The sequence below is a fragment of the Scyliorhinus canicula genome, chromosome 10, assembly GCF_902713615.1.
Source record: "Scyliorhinus canicula chromosome 10, sScyCan1.1, whole genome shotgun sequence".
Lineage (NCBI taxonomy): Eukaryota > Metazoa > Chordata > Chondrichthyes > Carcharhiniformes > Scyliorhinidae > Scyliorhinus > Scyliorhinus canicula.
The window spans coordinates 4,999,045-5,022,237 of NC_052155.1; the positions used below are offsets into that span (position 1 = coordinate 4,999,045).

The 23,193-nt window shown below is 48.3% G+C and overlaps 1 protein-coding gene across 1 annotated transcript in view; it reads left to right on the forward strand.

The window, feature by feature from the left end:
• LOC119972898 (laminin subunit alpha-3-like) overlaps positions 1 to 23,193 on the forward strand; it is a 412,206-nt gene that overhangs the window by 284,696 nt on the left and 104,317 nt on the right. Inside the window, 3 exon segments of the mRNA XM_038810443.1 lie at positions 14,499 to 14,612; positions 20,181 to 20,299; positions 20,418 to 20,498. Of these exon segments, the coding sequence (XP_038666371.1) occupies positions 14,499 to 14,612; positions 20,181 to 20,299; positions 20,418 to 20,498 (314 nt within the window).

The window sequence follows — 23,193 nt, forward strand, 5'->3', positions numbered from 1 at the left end:
AACATGCTGTTGCACCATTCTTTCATTAGGAATTTGACCCTGCAAAGCAAACAGAAATGTGTACATGAACCGCAAGTTCTTCTGGTACAACTCTCTAATATTATCTGTTTACAAGCTCTTCGCTCTCGGCTGGGGGTTAGAAATTTCCAAATCTACAATAATCGTTATAAGTGTGTTTGACATCACAAATGTCTTGGTTAATCAGCTGGTAAAGTCAGAATTTACTGTGGGCTTGAGCTGCAACTTTTTTTTTTTTTGCAATGTCTTTCTTTTTCCATTGTTTTAATGTTCTAACTTTTGCAATTTGTACAACTATTGAAAACATTCTAGACAGGAATATTGAATATATTCTAGACAGGGAAATAAAAAAAATGTGTTGAATATTGCTGAAACAAGAGGTGCATTGGCAAAACGTTCACCAAAACTCTTTGAAATAAACGCAAGGATGTGCCTCAGCCAATCAAGTCAATTTTCCGACGAATCAGCAATCTTTTTCCTGCAGTATAAATTGTTTTGATGGTTTGAAATTTGGTATTCTTGTGTTTGTCCTGATGGGTGCAATACAAAAAGCTTCGGCAAGATGTCTCTTTTAACAGATATTCAAGTTCTTTATTACCAAGTGGCTGAGAATACACAATAACAGAATGCTTACAGCACAGAAAGATGCCATTTGACGCATCATGTCGATGCTGGGTTTCTGCAAGAACAATTCAGCTCGTGCCACTTAACAACCCTGCTTTCCTCCTGCTCCTTCAGAGATATATCGAATGGTACTTATCCAATTCCCTTTACAACTCCACAATTGAATCTGCTTCCACCACCTCTCAGGCAGTCAATCTTAACCATTTGAAAGAAAAGTATTTCCTCATGTCGCTGTTCACTCTTTTACCATCCACCTTAAACCATTGTCCTCTGGTTCTTCTGCCCAAAGGAAGAATTTATCTCCACCTACTCTGTCTGGAAACCTCAAAATTTTGAATATTTCCAACAAATCCAGGAACAGGCAGTAATATCCCGCACGGGGCCTACAAGTGGGAATGTTTGTCTTGCTCTTGCTCCTTGCAGAGTGCGAGCTCCCTGCTAGGAGCAGGTATCTCAATCGGCCAGCGTATATAAGGTCGGCCAGTAAGGCCGATCAGTAGGAACCCCATAGAGGTCTATCTGGAAATGTATATGTATCGTTTGGCAATAAACCTTGGTTCTTATTTTTACTTGCCTTGGACTCCCCGGGCGGGATTGTCCACGAACCGGCGGGGCGGGCAACTCCGGCGCGAAGGAGTGTCGTTAACCACTCCGGCGTCGGGCCTCCCTGAAGGTGCGGAATCCTCCCCACCTTCAGGGGCTAGGCCGGCGCCGGAGTGGTTTGCACCGCACCGGCCAGTGTGGAAGGAGCTTGACGCCACGCCAACCGGCACCGAAGGGCCTCCGCCAACTGGCGCGAGTTGGCATATGTGCGGGAGCGGCAGCGTGTGTTGGCGTCATCCCAACGCATGCGCAGGGGGCGGGTTCAACCCCGCGCTGGCCATCGCGGACTGTTACAGCGGCTGACGTGGAGGAATAGAGTGCCCCCACGGCACAGGCCCGCTGTTGCTCGTTCTGGGTGAGTGTGCTTAGCACTCCATTTGGCTCTGTTTCGTTACTTAGCTCTGGAGTTGCCAGGTATCGTTAAGATACCGCCACAAGTTTCAAGGTGAAGTTCAAAGCAATAAAACCATACACCAATTAGTAAGTTCAAACAACTGAGTTTATTATAATACAATTATAATAACTACCCATGCACACGCTAAGAGGATTAAACTATTCCTACCGCTAAATAAACTAATACTTATCTCGAAGGAACTGCCAGATCAGGGGGCAAGGCCTCTTGCTCTGCTCTGGTCTGCAGACTTCAGGTTGGTATAGGTTAAAAAGGGGTCAGGAGTGTCTATCTCTGGTAGCGATCGTTGTGAGACTTACTTACTGGCGGCTGCTGTCCCAAACCTCTCCTCTCTCTCTCGTTCAAGGTCTCCTTGGCAAAGCGGGTCGAAATGCTGGTCCAGAGAGGAGGGCTGGTCAAGGAGGAGAGGAGGGCTTGGCAAGAAGAACAAACTAAGTGTGGGACCTGTCTTTTATAGGTCCCAGGGATCCGCGCCCTTTTGGGCGGACCCCTTTACCTGCTTGGAATCGATTGGGTCTCTTCCCAATCGATATGTTTGAATCCCCCCAATACTGAGGCTGTTCCTTGGCTACTGGGCGGGCTTTCAGGTGCTTTGTTTTCGGACCCTGCTGGTGCCGGGTGTCTGGTATCCTTTACAATGTTGCAGTTACTTCCCTATTTGTGTCCATTGTCTCTGGGATCGTCCCATTACTATGCTAACTGCCTCGGAGATTGCCTCATTAGCATGCGGAAATGTTCGTTTCGGTGCTGTCTGCTTTCTTAGCAGACAGAATCCACATTTGCTTGGTGCAGCCTGCTGGGGCTGCAAACATTGTCCATTTTAACCTGTATGCTTTGCGTTCCTCCATTTTGTATTTAGGGAATGGCCAACTTCGGTGGCTACACTGCCCGCGGACCGGTGGGCTCCAATTGCGGGCCAGGCCACCGTGGGGGCAACTCCCGGGGCCAGATCCCCCTGTGCCACCCCCAACCCCCAACCCCCCCCCCCCCAACGAGGACCCTGGAGGCCGCCCGCGGAGCCAGGTCCCGCCGGTAAGTACCTGTTGTAATTTACGCTGACAGGACCGGTCGTAAACGGGCGGCCACTCGGCCCGTCGCGGGCAGGAGAATTGCGGGGGGGGGGCGCGCTGCCAGCGGCTGCCGACCGGCGCGATTCCCGCCCCTGCCAAATCCCCGGCGCTGGAGAATTCGGCAGCCGGTGGGGCAGGATTCACCCCCCCCCCCCCCCCCCCCCCCCCCCCCCGCGGCAGGGGGTCAGAGAATCCCGCACCCCGTGTCCTTATTAAAAGGCCTAGGCTATTCAGCCCTCCAACCTGTTCTGTTATTCAGCCAGACATGGCTGATTTGGACCCCAACTCCAATTAACTTTCTTAGCAACTTTAGTGTCAACTAAAGCTGAATAACAGCTCTTACACCTGAGTCAGAAGGTGGTGGGTTCAACTGCTTGAGACAATAACAGCTTACATATATACAGCACCGTTAATGCAATAACACATCTCCAGGTGCTTCACGGGAGTACTGGAAAACAAAGTAGGAACCCAGAGTCACACCAGGAGATATTGGAGGCGATCTAACCAAATTGCATCAAAGTTCCATGATGGGCGCTTTTAGCCGGGTGTTTCCCGGTACACGCAGTACCAAGGAACACCACACCCTCTATCGGGACTTATTTGCAATCGGAGGCCTCAGTAGGGAACCCCCACTGAAGCTGCGTGTGGTAAGCCACTGTATTGTATTGTACTGTTGTATTGCTACATGCCTGGGCTTGAACCTGCTGGCTCCGAACCACTGTAGTATATAATATGTGTATTGTGGTAAACTGCCACAGTATTATATGTAATGTGGTAAAGCACCGCCTGCTGGCTCCGCCTCCCCTCAGGCTCAGTATAAAGGTGGCTGGACTCCGCCTCTGCCCCAGTTCGGGATCCGAGGCCAAGAGGCTTTCTGTTTAGTTTATTAAAGCCTCAGTTACGTTCACTGCTCGGCTCGTGTTCGTTGATGGCACATCACTTAGTCCGCTCCGCTGCACTGAGGAGCTTCCCTCACCGGGACTCCTCGGGGCAGGAAGAGAGGCATCCCGATCTCTCTACCCTCTAATGTGACCCCCAAGGACCCAACTCATCTATAAGAGATCCTCCCCCCCCCCCCCGCACCCCACCGCACATGAGCAGGGCACCCCGGGCTGGATCCCCGGTGCAGTCAGAATTCCAGCCTGGCACCCTGGCAGCACCTCTGCCAGCCTGAGAGTACCACCTGGGCAGCATAAATATAAATGCAGAGAAATGTAGCAGCTAAAGGTGAACAAAACTTTATTAATGTTTACAACGGGAAGCCATTGAGCTTGAAATCCAGAGAAATGCTGCATAACTGAAGACCGCCAAAAAAACATAACACAAACCAAAGAATGGCAGTGGCCCGCTTGTAAACCGGGATGAAAACTTTCCTCCTTCCACAAAAATGTTCCAAAAAATTAAGAACAGCCTAACCTGCTCCAATATTAGGACCGCAAACTACCAGCCTCATTGCACCTAACTCAGGATGTGACCAAGGCTGTAGAATCTCGGGAGGGGCGTCTCGTGTAAGATTTACAAATCTGATTACACCTCGCGAGATATAAAGAGGATCGCGAGATGTTGCGATCTGGATGTCACCCTCAATGGGCATGATCCCGATTTGCATATTCAAATGAGTAGTTAGTCTCACTTGAATATATCTACGCTGGAGTTACCCAAGGTTGAAAGGCCTCACCTCGCCGACCTCCCCGCGGTGCCATTTAGCGCTGGTTTCCACAAATGTGGACCAGGCATAATGGCACTTGGCGGAGTGGGGGGGGGGGAGTCTCCCAGGTGGTTGGAGGCCCCCAGGTCGGGCTCTGGACAGGGTGGTACCCTGGCACCCCCAATTCCACACGGCCACCCTGGCAGTGCCCCCTTGATGCTGGCCTTACACTTCCAGGGTGTCCAGGTGGCACTGCCAGGCTGGCAGGGGCACTGCCAGGGTGCCAGAATTGCTGTGCCAAGGTGCCCGTGTCAGGGATCAGGCCCAGGGGTGCCTGCCCTTAGTAGGTGGCGTGTGGGGTGCCAGTGGTCTCCCTGATTAGTGTATTGGGGGGGGGGGGGGTCCAGAGGCTGTGGTGGTGCCCCGATCTCTTCCTGAAGCGGTGAGCTGAGCAAAGCAGTGTCCCATTTAATAGCGAGGTCAATCTTGGCGCTGCAGGGACCGGGAAACACCCCACTAAATCCACCCAAAGCGAGCTCTTTTTCCACTAAATTGTGTCTTCGAACTAAGGTAAACCGTCAAAGAAGAATATAAAATTGCAACAAACCCTTTATTCATCCATAAGCTTTTACTAACAGTGGCATATTCTACATAAGGGCAGCAGGGTAGCATGGTGGTTAGCATAAATGCTTCACAGCTCCAGGGTCCCAGGTTCGATTCCCGGCTGGGTCACTGTCTGTGTGGAGTCTGCACGTCCTCCCCGTGTCTGTGTGGGTTTCCTCCGGGTGCTCCGGTTTCCCCACACAGTCCAAAGATGTGCGGGTTAGGTGGATTGTCCATGCTAAATTGCCCGTAGTGTCCTAATAAAAGTAAGGTTAAGGGGGGGGGGGGGGTTGTTGGGTTACAGGTATAGGGTGGATTTGAGTAGGGTGATCATGGCTCGGCACAACATTGAGGGCCGAAGGGCCTGTTCTGTGCTGTACTGTTCTATGTTCTATGTAAATTGCCCTTAGTGTCCAAAATTACCCTTAGTGTTGGGTGGGGTTACTGGGTTATGGGGATAGGATGGGGGTGTGGGCTTGGGTAGGGTGCTCTTTCCAAGAGCCGGTGCAGACTCGATGGGACGAATGGCCTCCTTCTGCACTGTAAATTCTATGATTCTATGATATTATTAAAAATCTAGAACCTCTAACCCATCATCCCCAGTTTCTATATATCTTCTATATGAGTACGTGTCCCATGTCAATGCACACCGCCTAAATATCATTCAACAGCCAACCAATGCCCAATTAGCATCCGTCAGCTCATGTCACAACTGCCCAGACTAACAACAACTTCTGTGATTAACATGAGGACCCACACTACTAATATCTAAATTTGATTCATGGTTCTTGAGAGCAATGATTTATTTGCCAAGAATGAGGAAGAGCATCATAGCAAACCCGCTCTCCAAACCGGAGAAATGATGGGCACTACGGTAGATCAAATGTTCAATTTCCTGACAGCAGAATAAACAACACAGGATTAACTGGGATTGTTGCAAAATTATAAACAACAATCTGGTCAGCCGAATGAAATGTGGCAGGTGGGAAAATGAAACCTCAAGAAGTCGCAACTCTTACTATGTGTGTGAATTCTTACTTAAAGGGTGGCATCATTTTAATTTGGTTTGAATCAAAAGTACAACCACCCAAATACGAACAAGTTTATTTGAAGTGATGTGTGAAGCTGGAAAACTTGCAGATGACACAAAACTTGGAAATACAGTGAATTGAGCAGCAATAGTGATAGATATCAAGGCAAATGGAATCGGAACAGACAAAATTTGATGCAGAGAAGTGTGAAACAATGCATGTTGGTCGGAAGAAAAAGGAGATACAAAATAAAATAGAGGATACAATTCTAAAGGGGGGTACAAGAACAGAGACCTGGGGATACATATGCACAAGTCATTGAAGATGACCGGGCAGGTTGGGAAAGTGGTTAAAATGGTGCACAGGATCCTCGGCGTTAAAATTATTTTTGAAGCCTGGACAGATATTGATGCGCGATCAATGAACACAGAAACGAAGGAGTAGTCCGAATCGAAGGCTTTAATCTACAAGAAGTGTGCCCAGCCGCTTGAGTACAGAAAGAACGATGGCTGCTGCGAACCACGGGTTCTTATACTCCGCCTTGTGGGCGGAGCTACCTTCGTCTTGACCAATGGGAAAGCAGCACTTGGGCCAATGGGCAGCGAGCCTTCTCCACCAATAGCAGCTCACACTCCTAGGTACCGTAATACCTCTAGTCACACCTACCACAGATATACAGATAAGTGTAAAATTTAAAATGAGGAGCCAGGATCGTTGATCTCTCCAGATGGTTTATTGGGGCGGCAGAGATGCCCCCCCTCCTCTCAACTCCCTGTTTAAGGTACAGAGTTTCCCGCTCCAATGGCGCCCAGATAGCTGCAGGGAGACCTCCTCACTGAAGTTGGTGGCCTCCCCGTGTGGCACGATTGCAACAAAATGCTGAAAGGTTTGGAAATTCACCCCTCATAGGGTGCCTGACTCTGTTGGCGGCCAGCTGAGCTGCATCTGATCCTGCTGCTCGCTAACATCCCCAGCAGCGGGTCTGCATCGAGGAGCAACTCCTTGCTATTTTCCCGGCACACTCCCACTTCCCTTTCCACCACTCTGGGGTTGGGAAAATTCTGTTTCATGGTTTTCCCTGAATTAATGCCAGCCTGCAGTAACAATGCACCCGTTTTCTGGCGCGGTGCGCCCCCCAGCAGCGGGATCCTCCGACCCGGCAGCCGGCCCCTTTGTGGGCACCCCCACGCCGTTTGGAAATCTGTGGGCGTGAGTGTGCTTCGGGCGACACGGATGATCCCGCAGACGGAGAATCCAGCCCAATGGCTGGTGTGGCCAATCAAAAGCTGGAGATGTAAGTATGGGGACGGTGCCTTCGTCTGCTGTATGCAAAAAAACTCGGGCACGATTCTCCTGAAACATTACTCTGTCATTTTGTGGGGGAATCATGAAATGATTTCGGTTGCTGATTGGGCGTGATCAGATCGCAATTCACCCACACTATGGCATTCTTTGGGAGCTTGGGGACATTCTCACTGGAAGATCCCACACTGAGGGAGCGATTCTCTGGAAAGATTTCTGAGTGTTGTAGCGAGCAGGAACTGACGTCAGCTTCCTGGCGCTCGACACAGCGAGGCCGGCAACGCTATTCAACGTTAATTGGTCCACTTAACGCGGCCTCACGGGCTTCTCGCCGCAAATGCAGGCTCGCCGGCTGATTCGCCGACACCGCGCTTCCCAGCGGCCGCTAACAAGGTCGAGCAGCACTTAAGCTGCAATTGCTCAGCCAACCCCAGCCAGCTCACAATAATGGCACCCTGGAGAGTGGCCCCAAGCGTCGGGATTGCAAAACCGGGGAGGGTGCTAGACACTGCGAAGGCCAGGAGGGATGTCTATTCTCCCAAGGGTCCAGGAGGATGAGCCATAGGGTAGCCAGTGCTGCCTGAGACGAGGCGGCGGCGGCTGTAAGCTCTGGGAGGGTGATCCAGTGCAGGAAAGTTCCCACCCCCGCCTCCACGGTAGCATCCAACCCCCAACTCTCCATGCAACCCTCCACCCCCTCCCCCTTCAACTCCCCCAACCCTTCCTTCACACACACCCCTCCCACTGCCCTCTCTGAGGGCATCTAACGATGCCCTCTCTGTGTCTCCTCAGGAAAAGCTCTCCCACAATTGCTGGGAGAGGGCCCAGACTGGCAGTGGTGTGCCAACCATCAGAATCCTCACCACCTTCAAGGACGGGCCCTGGAGGTGACCTGTGCAGCCGAGGACAGGGCGGTCACTGGCGGATGCCACAGAGGTGAGGAACCACCGGAGGACCTGTCAAACTCTCTTCCACCAGACATACTCTCTCCCACCTTCTTCCGTCAGGAACGAGATACAAAACTGAGGTTACGTACCAACCGACACAAGAACAGCTTCTTCCTTGCTGCCATCAGACTTTTGAATGGACCTACCTCGTATTAAGTTGACCTTTTCTCTACACCCTTGCTATAACTGTAACATTATATTCTGCAGTCTCTCCTTCCTTCCCTATGTACGGTATGCATTGTTTGTATAGCATGCAAGAAACAATACTTTTCACTGTATACTAATACATGTGACAATAATAAATCAAATCAAATCAAACGTGAGCCTTACTGACTGACCCATCCCTCCCACTGACCACGGGCGAAATTCTCCGACCCCCCGCAGGGTCGGAGAATCGCCCGGGGCCGGCGAAAATCCCGCCCCCGCCGTAGCAAAAATTCTCTGCCACCCAGGAATTGGCGGGGGCGGGAATCATGCCCCCCCCGATCGGCAAGCACCCTGCGGCGATTCTCCAGCCCGCGATTGGCCGAAGTCCCACCGCTGAGAGGCCAATCCCGCCGCCGTGGTTTGAACCACCTCTGGTGGCGGCGGGATCGGCGGCGCGAGCGGGCCCCCGGGGTCCTGGGGGGGGCGCGGGCCGATCGGACCCTGGGGGGTGCCCCCACGGTGGCCAGGCCCGCGATCGGCCTTTCGGCCAGCCCCGGCGCCGGGTGGCAGGTGTCAAAGGCCGTTGTTGCCGTTTTGGCGCCAGTCAGTGTGGTGCCAACTGCTCCGGCGCAGGCCTTGCCCCTCACTGTGAGGGCTTGGCCCCTAAAGGTGTGGAGAATTCCGCACCTTTGGGGAGGCCCGATGCCGGAGTGGTTGGCGCCACTCCGCTACGCCGGGACCCCCCGCCCCGCCGGGTAGGGGAGAATCCCGCCGCACATATCCATTCTCCCGTAGGTTCCCCAGCCGACAGCGCCGGCCCATCCCGGGTGGGCCCTCTCTAACCTCCCATGAGACCAACACGGAGGAGAGCTGCAAAGATGCCACGTAATAGTCGCGTCACAGCTGCCATCACCCAGAGCAGATACACACACCTCAGATGGAGGCAGGAACCCCCAGGCCAGACAGCAGTCGGAGGTCTGCTAGATCCCAGGAACTAGCTGGGTCCCAGCACCATGCTGAGCCTCTGGAAGTGGGTTACCCGGAGCCGATGGAGACGATAGTGAGCGGCCGGGACGTTCTGATGGAGATGTCGGCGTCACTCCAGCAGATCTTAGCCGCTTGGAGGAGTCCCAGAATCTACGAGCGCTGGCGCTGTGACTGGCAATGTGTGGCACTGAGGCCAACACTGCCAGGGTGGTGACTGCAGTGGACAGCCTGGTGCACGACATCGGCACCATTAGTAAAGATGTCCAAGGCATCGCGCAGTCGGTGACGGCCATGGCTGAGGGTCTCGGTGGGGGATGTGACCCAGTACCAGGCTCCCTTACTTTGTACTCTCCAGCCACGACTTACTTGACATGATAATCCTATTTATGTGCTTTTCAAGACCTAACTTTCACCTTCCCTTTTTTAAATGTTACTCCATTTGTCCATATGTTACAGGAGGTTAGATAGTATATCCACTGTTCATAAAGATCACGAAACGGATTGTGTTTTAGAAATATTGGGCCAGATTTGATGGCCTCTCCGGGCCGGCTTTTGACAGGAGGAGTGACCTGAGAAATGTGGGGTAGCAAGTCCACCCCCGAGCTGACCCCCACAACATGGTGGGTGGGCAGACTGCCTGCCATTTTAAAATAAATAATTAAAGGTCAATTGAACTTGTTAGTGAAGTGTTGACTTGTGTAGACTTGAGAGATGAACTGACACTTCCAACACTGATGAAGGTTCAACTCAATTTTATTAACTAACTTCTAACTAACTAACACACGATGACTGTGAGTCTAAATGATGCTAACTTAAACTAGAGACCTAAGCCTTGTCCGAACCAGTTGATTCTCTCAGCACGTGGTGTGAGTCTGTGCTGGGCTGGATGAGTTCTTGTTACACTCAGAGGCAGCACCCAGAATGAGCGGGAACCATGGTGCCCTCTGCCTTTATAGCGTGTGTATTCTAACTGGTGTTTGTACATGTTGATTGGTCCCTGTGTGTGTCCATCAGTGTGTGTCTGCACCATGATATACTGGTGTATATTATGACAGTTAGCAAGCCAATTAATGTTAGCCCCCCTCGTTGTTCCTGTCCAGCTGGCCTCCAAAACCCATTCCCCTTGCCCCTTTCCCTGGTTGCCCTCACACTTTCCTTCCCTAAAAGACCAGGATTGACCTCACCCCAGATTCGCTCTCCCTGGTGGGTCTGCTTGTAGTCCCAGCAGCACCCACTACAGAGTCCTGGTGCTGCTGGGTCTGCCAGTGCTGCTGCCCAATCTGATCGACCAGCAGCTCTTGAGAGCGGGTCTTCCTCCCACTGAGGGGCCTGGCAGCTGAATTCACATTTGAATTTAAAAATGGAATTACCTCTTCAGAGGGCAACTGAAGTTGGAAACATTAATAGGGAATCTGTAAGAAGTTAAGGTGAGGTTACAGAGAATTATGCAGAATGTTTTTTCGTAGAAGCAGATTGTTTGGCCCATCTGGGCCTTCCCAGTGTTGATGCTTCACCCGAGTCTCCTCCCATCTTTCTTAATCCCACGCGAATGAGTAAATCCCTTTCTCCCTGATGTATTTTTCCGGCTTCCTCTCAAATCCATCTCTGTTACTCACCTCAACCACTCCCTGTGATTTCCACATTCTCACCGCTCTCTGGGTAAAGACGTTCCTGCTGTATTCCCTACTGGATTTCTTTGTGATTACTTTATATTCAAGGCTCTCGTTCTCGTGTCCCCCTCAAGCGGAAATGCCTTGTCTAAGTCTACCCTATCAAACCCTTTCAAAATTTTAACAACCTCTTTCAGGTAACCCCTCACAGTCTTCTCTATTCTACAAAAGAGTCCTATTTTTTAATTGTTCAGAAATATAATTAATAGCTCAGGTATCAAGGGCTATGAAGCAACGACAGGAGTTAAGGAGTCAAATGAAGTTAAAGCACCAATCAGCCACAATAATAAAATGGTGGGACAGACTTGTGGCACTGAATATTCTCCTGTCCCCATGCTCCTATAAACCAAAATAGGAATGATAATTTGAACATTTTTTACACTGTGAACCTTGAATTGAAAGTAGGGTTTGAAAGAAGAATTGGGGTATTTTTGGAATATTTTTCCGCATATTTAAGAAAAGCACCAATTAAGTTATCTGAGTTCTTATAAATGTATAAACAGGGGAGGTGAACATACTTTCATTGTTTGTGTCTCTCTCTGATGATAATCTTGGTGGAGAAAATAAATGCACCAAAGCGAAAGCAATGGACAACATTTAAGTTTTACAAATAAATTGCATTAATGTGACATGACTGAGTGTTTGTCTAGACCCGTCTCAGTCCAGACGTGAAAAAAGGTGTGTGACTGCCACACCTTTCAACTAGTACCAACTAGACCTATGAATGCGTTGTCTGATTTGTCAGTGTTGTATCAGTGATTATAGCTGTTATAAATCCTGAGTCAGAGAGAGGCAGGGTTTAAAGGTGGAGTATCAGACACCCTTACAAGTCTGATTCAACCCCAGCACAAGCAGTGAATATAAAAGAGGCGTTCAGTGGTGAAGTTCATAACTTAAGCTACTGCCCTGCAAGACTTGGAGACTAAAGGACGCTCAAATATACGGTACAAATGAGGAGCCACTGTGTCTTGGTGATCCTGTTCTCGATTATTGGACCATGTTTAGCAGGGACGAGACCAAGAGACACTCGGCAGACTCCACAAAATGTCTCCTTGAATGGCAACAGCAAAAGAATCAACTGCAGACAGGTAATATTCTGCAATGGGATGCTGCAAAACAACTCGACTGCACTTAAATGTGAAGAAAGATTGTTTTATGATTTAAAGAACCATTCATTTTTGTGTGCATGAGCTCAGTTCCATTGCCCATTAAATAAGGTATGATTAGAATATAAAAGGTGCTCGAGAATTGTTTAATACAGTGGGATTTTCATCGGGTTTTTTTCGGATGTAGGTACAAGTTCCCTTTAATCGCTATTTGATACGTTTGTTTAAAAAGCTGTGGATGCGAAATTTGCTGGTACTTTATAAGTAATGTTGTGGCTTCTTGAATGACAGCAATGACCATGATCTCTCAAAATGTAATGGTGGGGGGGGGGGGGGGGGTTTAAAATGTCAAAACGTCATTTATGTTTTCAACTGAGGAGAATTATATTTACACAATAAGTTGCTGCTTGAAAGGGCATTGGAAGCTGTTTCAGTAAAAACTTGTGAGGAAATTGGATAAAAACTTAAAGGGCTATGGGGGAAAAGAAAGGGGAGAGAGTGACTGATTGGATGGCTCAGTCAAATAGCCACCTGAAATGCAAAATCACGTAGAAGTTACAACACAAAAATAGCACACGTGATGTATTTTCTTGATACGAGCACGTAGTCTTAATCATGTTTATCCTGTTCCCATATCCATTAATCCCCTTTATTCATCCTCCTCTACAATCTAATCTTGAATGTTGATTTAGTTTCTGCCTTAACCACTATAACCCTGAAGGTGAATTCCACAGCCTCATGATTCTCTAAAAAGAAGTTTCTCCTGCTCTCTGTCTGAAACCCCGTATATTTTGAAGCAGTGAAACGAGTACACACTTACTTATGTGGGACCTTTCACAACCTCAGGATGTCGCAAAACATTTCATTGCCAAGGAAGTGTAATCAATTTGATGCAACATCGAGAAGGTTGGCTGCCAATATGCACACGGGGAGATTCCAGAAACAGCAATGAGTTTAAAGGCCACATTATCTGTTTTAATTATGTTTATGAGATACAGATATTGGGCCGAACACTGAAGAGAACTCCCCACTCTTCTAGGATACCTGAGAGGGAGCTGCGTTTAATACTTCATCTGAAAAACAGCACCTCCAACAGGGGAGCTCTCCCTCAGTATTGCACTGGAGTACATTAAACTAGATAACGTGGTCAAGTCTCTGAAATGGGGCTTGAACCCACGACCTTCTGGTTCAAAGGTGAGAGTGCTATCCAATGAGCTACAGCTGGCACCTGTTACCTTGTGTTCCAGACCCCTTAACTACAAGAAATGTTTAACCCTGTTCAACACGTAACACAATTTTAAATATTTTTATCATATCAACTGTATGGCCCCATTTATCTTTTATAATAATAATCCTTTTATTGTCACAAGTAGGCTGATATTAACACTGCAATGAAGTTACTGTGAAAAGTCCCTAGTCGCCAGATTCTGGTGCCTGTCCGGGTACACGGAGGGAGGATTCAGAATGTCCAAATTTGGATTATCTCCTCCCAACATGCAGCATCCTGCATTGTTGTCTCTCTCTAAAGTATCAATGTTTCCTCTGTGTACTCTAACAGGCATCTTTTCGTGATTTTATATCTTCCTTTCCTTTCTTTCTTTCTTTAACTTTGGGATAAATGTTATCTTATTAGATATAATTACGCAATAACTGAAGTGCAGAAACAGGCCACTTGGCCCAACTGTTTGATGTTGCTGGTTATGGTCCACATGAGCTCCTCCTGAACTGCTTCAGTTCACCCTATTGGTATATTCTCTCTCTCTCGTGCCCTGATCCAGCTTTCTTTTAAATACCTGTTATTTGCCTCAACCACTGCATGTGGCTGTGAGTTCCACAATATCACCACTCTCTGGGTAATGAGGCTTTGCTGAATTTCCGATTGAATATTATTTCACTTTATTTCTGGTTTTGCGCCCACAAGAGGAATCATCTTTTGTACAGATATTCATCTAACCATCTCTGCCCCCAGCCTTTTCCTTTCTGGAGAAAAGAGCAATAACCTTTCAATCTTTCCTGATAATCGAAACCTTTCAGCTCCAGTATAATACTTGTAAATCTATTCCAGTGCCTCTATGTCCTTTTAAAAATACGGAGCTCAAAACTGTACATAGTGATCAAAGTTTGGTTTCTCTGCAGTTCTATGCAAGTTTAACATAACTGATTGTGCTTTTCAATTCTATCCTTCTAGAAATGAAAACCTGTTCTCTGTTTATTGCCTTATTAACCTTCATCACTACATTTGGTGATTGGGTATCTGTGCCTCTACTCCCTGCCTTTCTACCTCTGAATAAATATTAGCTTACACTTTCTTCAATGTTGGTCTTTAATAGAAATGTGCCATTGGATACTACAGAGAACGGAATGGTTTCTTACTGGGGCGCTGTGTTCCTTGTCGTTGTCATAGACACTCGGACAAATGTGACGAGCGATCTGGAAGATGTATTGTAAGTATCCAGATATATGATTGCACGGTACAAAATCTTACAAAGTATTCACAACACACAGACAGGACATTCGGACCGACAAAACCATTTGCGCTCCACGTGAACCCCCGTTCATCCTCTTTCATCTCGCCCAACACCATACCCTTCTATTCCTTTCTCCCTCATCTGCATTATGCGTTCAGCACAAACACTCTGTGGTCGGGAATTCCAAATTCTCACTCTGAGTAAAGACGTTTCTCCTGAGTTCCCTACTGAATTTATTGATGGCATGGAATATTCAAACGAAAATATAGGTTCAATCCTATGCATAAAAGATCCTTTGTTCAATGATAAATTGTATGAATTATCCTGATCATTTCTAACCCTTGAGCCCGACTGCTAAGCTCCAGTATTCGGGCCGTAATTGATGTTTATTGGAGTAATTCCACTGCTGCATGCTCCCGACAGGAAGTCACAGAGATATCCCAATAGCAAGGCTTTTCATTACATCTTGTACTCATTGCAATCAACATTGCTCACATAGACGAAACAGAGAGTAAGCAATTAACCACGGTGTTCAAAGCTTTGGGTGTTCAGAGGAACTGGGAGGTAATCTCTCTTGCCTGAGATGTTTTACTAATTTACTGGATGTGGGCGTCGCTGGCTAGGCCGGCGCTTATTGCCCATCCCTAATTGCCCTTGAGAAGGTGGCGGTGAGCTGCCTTCTTGAACCGCTGCAGTTCCCTGAGGTGTAGGTACACCCACTGTGCTGCTAGGGAGGGCGTTCCAGGATTTAAACCCAGCGACAGCGAAGGAACGGTGAGGCTGAAGGCGATCCCAATATTGCTTGTCACCGGAATCGTAAGCCAGAGTCTCAGGTTCATGTTCTGGGGACGTGGGTTCAAATCCCACCACGGCAGCGAGTGGAATTTAAAATCCGTTCAGTGAAAGCTAGTCTCTGTAATTGTGACCATGAAACTATTGATTGTCATAAAAACTAATTTGGTTCACTGACATCCTTTACGGAGGGAAATCTATCATCATTACCTAGTCTGACCTACATGTGACTCCAGATTCACGGCAATGTGGTTGACTCTTAAATGCCCTCAGAAATGACTGGACAAGCCACTCTGTTCACCTCAATTCAAGGACAATTATGGGATGGGCAACAAATGTTGACCTTGCCAGTGACCCCCAGATCCCATGAGAGAATGCGAATAAAATACACCTTGATGAAGCTTGTCTGATGTGAACAGACAACTGGAGTAAACCAGGATTGAGTGTCGTCGCAGTGTCCTCAGGCAACAGAGAATTAGGAGTTCAGAAATTTGGGAGCAGGAGGAAGAGGAAGTGTGCCTAAAGACAACACCCAGCATGTTAAATAAGAACAAACAACAAACTTTCGTTATAGGGCCTGACAACTGTTTGAGGTCACGCTCCGATGGTGAAGGATTGGGACAGATTAGGGTGGCACAGTGGTTAGCACTGCTGCCTCACAGCGCCAGGGACCCGGGTTCAATTCTTGCCTTGGGTGACTGTGTGTGAGTTTGCACGTTCTCCCCCGTGTCTGCGTGGGTTTCTTCTGGGTGCTCCGGTTTCCTCCGATAGACCAAAGATGTGTAGGTGAGGTGGATTGGCCATGCTAAATTGCCCCTTTGTGTTCAAAGCTGTGTATGTAGGTGGGGTTTTGGGGATAGGGTGGGGAGTGGACCTACGTAGGGCGCTCTGTCAAAGGGTTGGTGCAGGCTCAATTGGCCGAATGGCCTTCTTCTGCACTCCAGTGATTCTATGATCTATGACTAATTAGACAACTCAACCAGCCATGATGGAATGAATGGACTCATTTTGTCCTTCTGAGGCTACATAAGGCTTTGGTTACACCCCATTTGGAGTATTGTGAGCAGTTTTGGGCCCCGTATCTAAGGAAGGATGTGCTGGGGCCTTGGAAAGAGTTCAGAGGTGGTTCACAAGAATGATCCCTGGAATGGAGAGCTTGTCGTATGAGGAATGGTTGAGGACTCTGGGTCCCAACTCATTGGAGTTTAGAAGGATGAGGGGGGCTCTTATTGAAACTTACTGGATACTGTGAGGTCTGAATAGAGTGGACGTGGAGAGGATATTCCCACTTGTAGGAAAAACTAGAAGCAGAGGGAACAATCTCAGACTAAAGGGACGATCCTTTAAAACAGAGATGAGGGGGGATTTCTCCAGCCAGAGGGTGGTGAATCTGTGGAACTCTTTGCCGCAGAAGGCTGCGGAGGCCAAATCACTGAGTGTCTTTAAGACAGGGATAGATAGGTTCTTGATTAATAAGGGGGTCAGGGGTTGTGGGGAGAAGGCAGGAGAATGGGGATGAGAAAATATCAGCCATGATTGAATGGCGGAGCAGACCCGATGGGCCGAGTGGCCTAATTCTGCTTCTATGTCATTCTATGATTTTTGCAGACCACTTTAAAACACAATGGGCAGGATTCTCCGTCCCGCCACACCCGTTTTCTGGCGCAGCACGCCTCACCGACAGCGGGATCCTCCGTCCGGCAACCAGCCAATAGGGTTTCCCATTGTGGCCATCCCCACACAGTGGGGAAATCCGTGTACCTGACCGTACTGCCGGTAAAGTGGGGGATCGCGCCGTTGGAGAATCCCGCCCCTTATATTGAAACATTTCTTGAATAAAACATAGATTTGATTTTCAATGACTGTAACTATTGGGTTTTTTTTGTTACAGATTCTTTATAGTTCATGCAGTCTCTTTGTTCCAAGCCCCTCTTTCAAAAGTATTTTGTTTTAACCGGTTTGTGGTAATAATGCACTTAAACAGGAATGTAAACTCATCTGGAACAGCGATTTACAGTATGATTCACTGCAGGATTAAGATTCATTGTATAAGGTTGGGTTAGGACTGGCTGAGGTTAAAGCAAGATGTGCGTAGACAGCGCAACAAACACAAATGTCTCTCGCCATGCCCTGAGGGCCATTAAATGAGACTGTGTCATTCAGCTAAATGTTAGGAGGAGAATTTCGCAGAACATTACTCAGAATGTAAAAAAAATTAAAACCAAAAAAAGACTTTATTGTGAATTTTCCAGTATTCACTCCTTGCAGTCCAATGTCTCAAGGCTATTTGATTGAATTGTGCGTTTTAGAGAAGAACTGTAAATAATTATGGATAACTAATATGGAAAAATTTGAATTTTGTCGAAGAATCGGGCATTTGACAGTGAAAACACTCGGGGAGAAAATAAATAGGAACATTGCACTTCGGAGCAGTCGGCTATCTGGCCCTTCGAGCCTGCCGTGCCATTCTGTCAGATCATGGCTGACCTGGTCGTGGTCTGAGCTCCACTTTCCTGTGTTCCCCATGTTCCTTGATTCCCATATCGATCAAAAATCTATCTCGAATAAATTTAAAGATCCAGCCTCCTCTACTTTCTGGGGGAAGGACATTCCACCAGACTAATGATTGTGAGAGAAGAAAATGTCTTCTCATCTCTGTCTTGCTATGGAGATTCCTCATTCTTCAACTGTGTTCCTCTAGTTTTAGTCACCCCCACAAGGGGAAACATCCCACGGGTATTCACCCTATAAAGTCCCTCAGTAAGTTCACCTCTCATTCTTCTCAACTCCAATGGAGTCAAGACTTTAAATAAAAATAATTAGTGTGTCCTTAGGCTACAAAGCTTGATATGAATGTTTAATCCAGCTGTCACTGCCACACTGCTACCCATCAATTGAAGCTTGTTTGTTCTGCCTGAGGATAGCAATCTGATCACAGATGGGTAGGAACATGTCGCAGCTGCAATCCTACAAGGTGGAGTCATGGTGGTGTAGCTGGAGTACTAAGATTGTGTTCCAATTATATGTTTTATTTCACATTTTGTTCCAAGAAATGCAATTAAATAAACATAAACGTCTTCTGTGTGTTTTAATGTGTTATTTTATTTGTCAATAGGCAGCACAGTGGTTAGCATTGCTACCTCGCAACGGCAGGGATACAATTCCGGCCTTGAGTGACTGTCTATGTGGAGACTGCACGTTCTCCCCTGTGTCTGCGTGGGTTTCCTCCAGGTGCTCCTATTCCCTCCCACATTTGAAAGATATGTAGGTTAGGTGGATTGGCCGTGATAAATTGCCCCTTGTTGTCCAAAGATGTGTAGGTTAGGTTAAGGGGTTATTGAGATGGGGCGGGGGAGTATACTTGAGTGGAGTGCTCTCTCAGACCCCATTTGGAGTATTGTGAGCAGTTTTGGGACCTGTATCTAAGGAAGGATGTGCTGGCCTGGGAAAGGGTCCAGAGGAGGTTCACAAGAATGATCCCTGGAATGAAGGACTTGTGATATGAGGAACGATTGAGGACTTTGGGTCTGTACTCGTTGGAGTTTAGAAGGATGGGGGGGGATCTTATTGAAACTTACAGGATACTGCGAGGCCTGGATAGAGTGGATGTGGAGAGGATGTTTCCACTTGTAGGAAAAACTAGAACCAGAGGGCACAGCCTCAGACTAAAGGGACAATCCTTTAAAACTGAGATGAGGAGGAATTTCTTCAGCCAGAGGGTGGTGAATCTGTGGAACTCTTTGCCGCAGAAGGCTGTGTTGGCCAAATCACTGAGTGTCTTTAAGACAGAGATAGATAGGTTCTTGATTAATAAGGGGATCAGGGGTTATGGGGAGAAGGCAGGAGAATGGGGATGAGAAAAATATCAACCATGATTGAATAGCGGAGCAGACTCGATGGGCCGAGTGGCTTAAATCTGCTCCGATGGTCTTATGGTCTTCAGAGGGTCGGTGCAGTCATGGTTGGCTGAATGGCCTCCTTCTGTACTGTCAGTATTCTGTGATTCTATTCTATGAAATTATAATCCCGTAGAATCTTACAGCAGAGAAAATGGCCATTGAGCCCAATGTGTCAATCCTGGATCTTTGAAAGAGTTTTCTAATTAGTCCCAAATCCCTTATTACCTGATTCCTAGCCTGTAATTTATAAAGGTTTGACATAACTTCTTTGGGTTTTTTTTATCTTTGCCTCGATTTCAAAAATGATGAGTAGTCTGAAAAGAGCAGAGAGAGAGAGAAACTGTTCCTGTTGGAAGAAGGGTTGAGAAGCAGAGGACATCTATTTAAGGTGATGGGTACAAGAAGCAGGTGGGATGTGAGGAAAAAACATTTTTACTCAGCGAGTGGAATACACTATCGGAGGATGCAGTGGAGGCGGATTCAAACATGGCTTTGAAAAGTGAATTGAATAATTGTCTGAAGAGAAATAAATTGTAGGACGAGGGTGTGTGGGACCAGCAAGGATACAATGAGTCAAACGTCCTCCGTTGTGCTGTATTAGTTCTAGGATTCTTCACGCTAAATTGCCCCTTAATTGGAATTTTTTAAAAACTAAACAAAATATGTCACTTCGCCCTTCTCACCAATAGGTTGCGTCTATTATATGTCTGCTTATTTTACCAGTTTTTCTGTGTCTTAATATCTCCTCACTTTCCTCCTCACTTCCAGGTTTTTGGTCTGAAAAATGCGCGGTACTTTTGCAGTGAGTGAACAGGTATTACGTTAAATAATCCGCTGCTCTTTTCTCCAACAGGACTGTAAACATAACACAAAAGGGGATCAGTGTGAACGATGCAAGTCAGGTTTCTTTGGAAATGCTGTCCGAGGTACCTGCAGCCCCTGTCCTTGTCCATACACACAACCCTCCAACAAGTAAGGTTCACATGATTAAAGCAAACACTGAAATAGAACAAATATCAATGACTGATTATTTCAATTTTGCCTGCCCCAGCGTGATTTATTGATCACCTTTCATTGTTTTTCTCTCCAGCTTTGCCGTGCGGTGTGGCGAGATTAATGGTGCCTTGCAGTGTTTGTGTAAACAGGGCTACACTGGAATAAGATGTGAGAGGTCAGTGTTTATATTTTGAACACAATGTTAGTGGTGGAGTGGACTAGGTTTATACACTCTGGAACTGAGAAGAATAAGAGGTGATCTCATTGAAATATATAAAATGATTAGAGTGGGAGGATGTGAAGAGGGGAGGGAGGATGTGAAGAGGGGAGGGAGGATGTGAGGAGGGGAGGGAGGATGTGAGGAGGGGAGGGAGGGAGGATGTGAGGAGGGGAGGGAGGGAGGATGTGAGGAGGGGAGGGAGGATGTGAGGAGGGGATGGAGGATGTGAGGAGGGGAGGGAGGGAGGATGTGAGGAGGGGAGGGAGGGAGGATGTGAGGAGGGGAGGGAGGGAGGATGTGAGGAGGGAGGGAGGATGTGAGGAGGGGAGGGAGGGAGGATGTGAGGAGGGGAGGGAGAGAGGATGTGAGGAGGGGAGGGAGAGAGGATGTGAGGACGTGAGAGAGGATGTGAGGAGGGGAGGGAGAGAGGATGTGCACAAACAGTGAGCCAAGCCGGGAATCGAACCCGGGTCCCTGGGTGCTGTGAAGCAACAGTGCTAACCACTGTGCAACCGTGCAGTAACTTTGAAAAGGGAATTGGATCAATACTTGAAAAATAAATTGCAGGTGGGGCTATGGGAAAGGGCAAGGGAGACTGTGAGCTATGCGTTAATGTAAGATTTTCATTGAATTTCTCTGGGCGAGTGGAGATCTGACCGCAATGCTGGATCAATACACCAAGGGGCCGCGACAAAGTGTCAGTCAAAATCCTCCCGGAAGCAGCTCAATCTTTATTGTCACACGTAGGCTTACATTAACACTGCAATGAAGTTGCTGTGAAAAGCCCCTAGTCGCCATATTCCGGCGCCTGTTCGGGTACACGGAGGGAGAATTCAGAATGTCCAATTCACCTATCATCCATCTCTGGTACCCTGTCCAGTTAAGGACTGCATGCAAACCTTGGAAGAGGAAGTCAGATTGGGAGGCCCCACAGATTGGCTGCTGCTAAGGTGAAACTCAAGATGGGATGTCCTCTGAAAAATAATGACATTTTGAAAAATCAGATCATTAATGTTGGGGGAAAACCTGCAACCACGATGGTGATCTTTCACTGGCCCTTGTGGTTCCTGGTGAGCTGGATAGTGGCTTCAAAGGAGATATCAGTGGCTCCACAGACTGTTGCTAAGAGGCTGCATCAAAGCACCTCCACTCCAGTAAGCTCACGGAGACAGGAATGTGTTAGGGAGCCGCCCCTTCCTCACATCCTCCCTCACCTCCTCACATCCTCTCTCCCTCCTCACATCCTCCCTCCCTCCCCTCCTCACATCCTCCCTCCCTCCTCACATCCTCCCTCCCTCCCCTCCTCACATCGTCCCTCCCCTCCTCACATCCTCCCTCCCTCCCCACCTCACATCCTCCCTCCCCTCCTCACATCCTCCCTCCCCTCCTCACATCCTCCCTCCCTCCTCACATCCTCCCTCCCTCCTCACATCCTCCCTCCCCTCCTCACATCCTCCCTCCCCTCCTCACATCCTCCCTCCCCTCCTCATGTCCTCCCTCCCCTCCTCACATCCTCCCTCCCTCCCCTCCTCACATCCTCCCTTCCTCCCCTCCTCACATCCTCCCTCCCTCCTCACAACCTCCCTCCCTCCCTCCTCACATCCTCCCTCCCCTCCTCACATCCTCCCTCCCTCCCTCCTCACATCCTCCCTCCCCTCCTCACATCCTCCCTCCCCTCCTCACATCCTCTCTCCCCTCCTCACATCCTCCCTCCCCTCCTCACATCCTCTCTCCCCTCCTCACATCCTCCCTCCCTTCCTCACATCCTCCCTCCCCTCCTCACATCCTCCCTCCCTACCCTCCTCACATCCTCCCTCCCTACCCTCCTCACATCCTCCCTCCCTCCCTCCTCACATCCTCCCTCCCCTCCTCACATCCTCCCTCCCTCCCCTCCTCACATCCTCCCTCCCCTCCTCACATCCTCCCTCCCTCCTCACATCCTCCCTCCCCTCCTCACATCCTCTCTCCCTGAGACCCCACCATAAAATCCTGTAAATTTACTCCAGGTCCTGTCTTCAAACCGAGGCATTTGGAATAATCACAGATTTAAACAATAATTAAAGGAACATTAAAACAAAAGTTGAACACTACAGATGTTGGAAATGTAAAGACAAGAATGGAAAAATCTAGGAAATACTCAGCAGGTCAGGGTCAGTGTGTGTCAAAAGAAATAAAGAGTGAGGCAAATGTAACGCCGCTCACCCATTGGAAACTGACGAGGTCGGATCCAACACTGGCATTACATCCAACTCAATGTCACTCCAAACTGAAGTCAATATTGGGGAAGGAATAAAATCACGTTCCACCCAATCTCAATGGTGAGTTCGATTAAAAGTAACTGTCAGGTTAATAAGGGTTCACCAAAGTTATCATCAAATTGAAAAGCTGGGCAGACTTTTACGGCCTATCATATTTCCTGGGCAGCACGGTAGCACAAGTGGTTAGCACTGTGGCTTTACAGTGCCAGGGTCCCAGGTTCGATTCCCGGCTGGGTCACTATCTGTGTGGAGTCTGCACGTTCTCCCCGTGTCTACGTGGGTTTCCTCCGGGTGCTCCGGTTTCCTCCCACAGCCCAAAGACGTGCAGGTTAGGTGGAATGGCCATGATAAATTGCCCTTAGTGTCCAAAAAGGTTCGGAGGGGTTATTGGG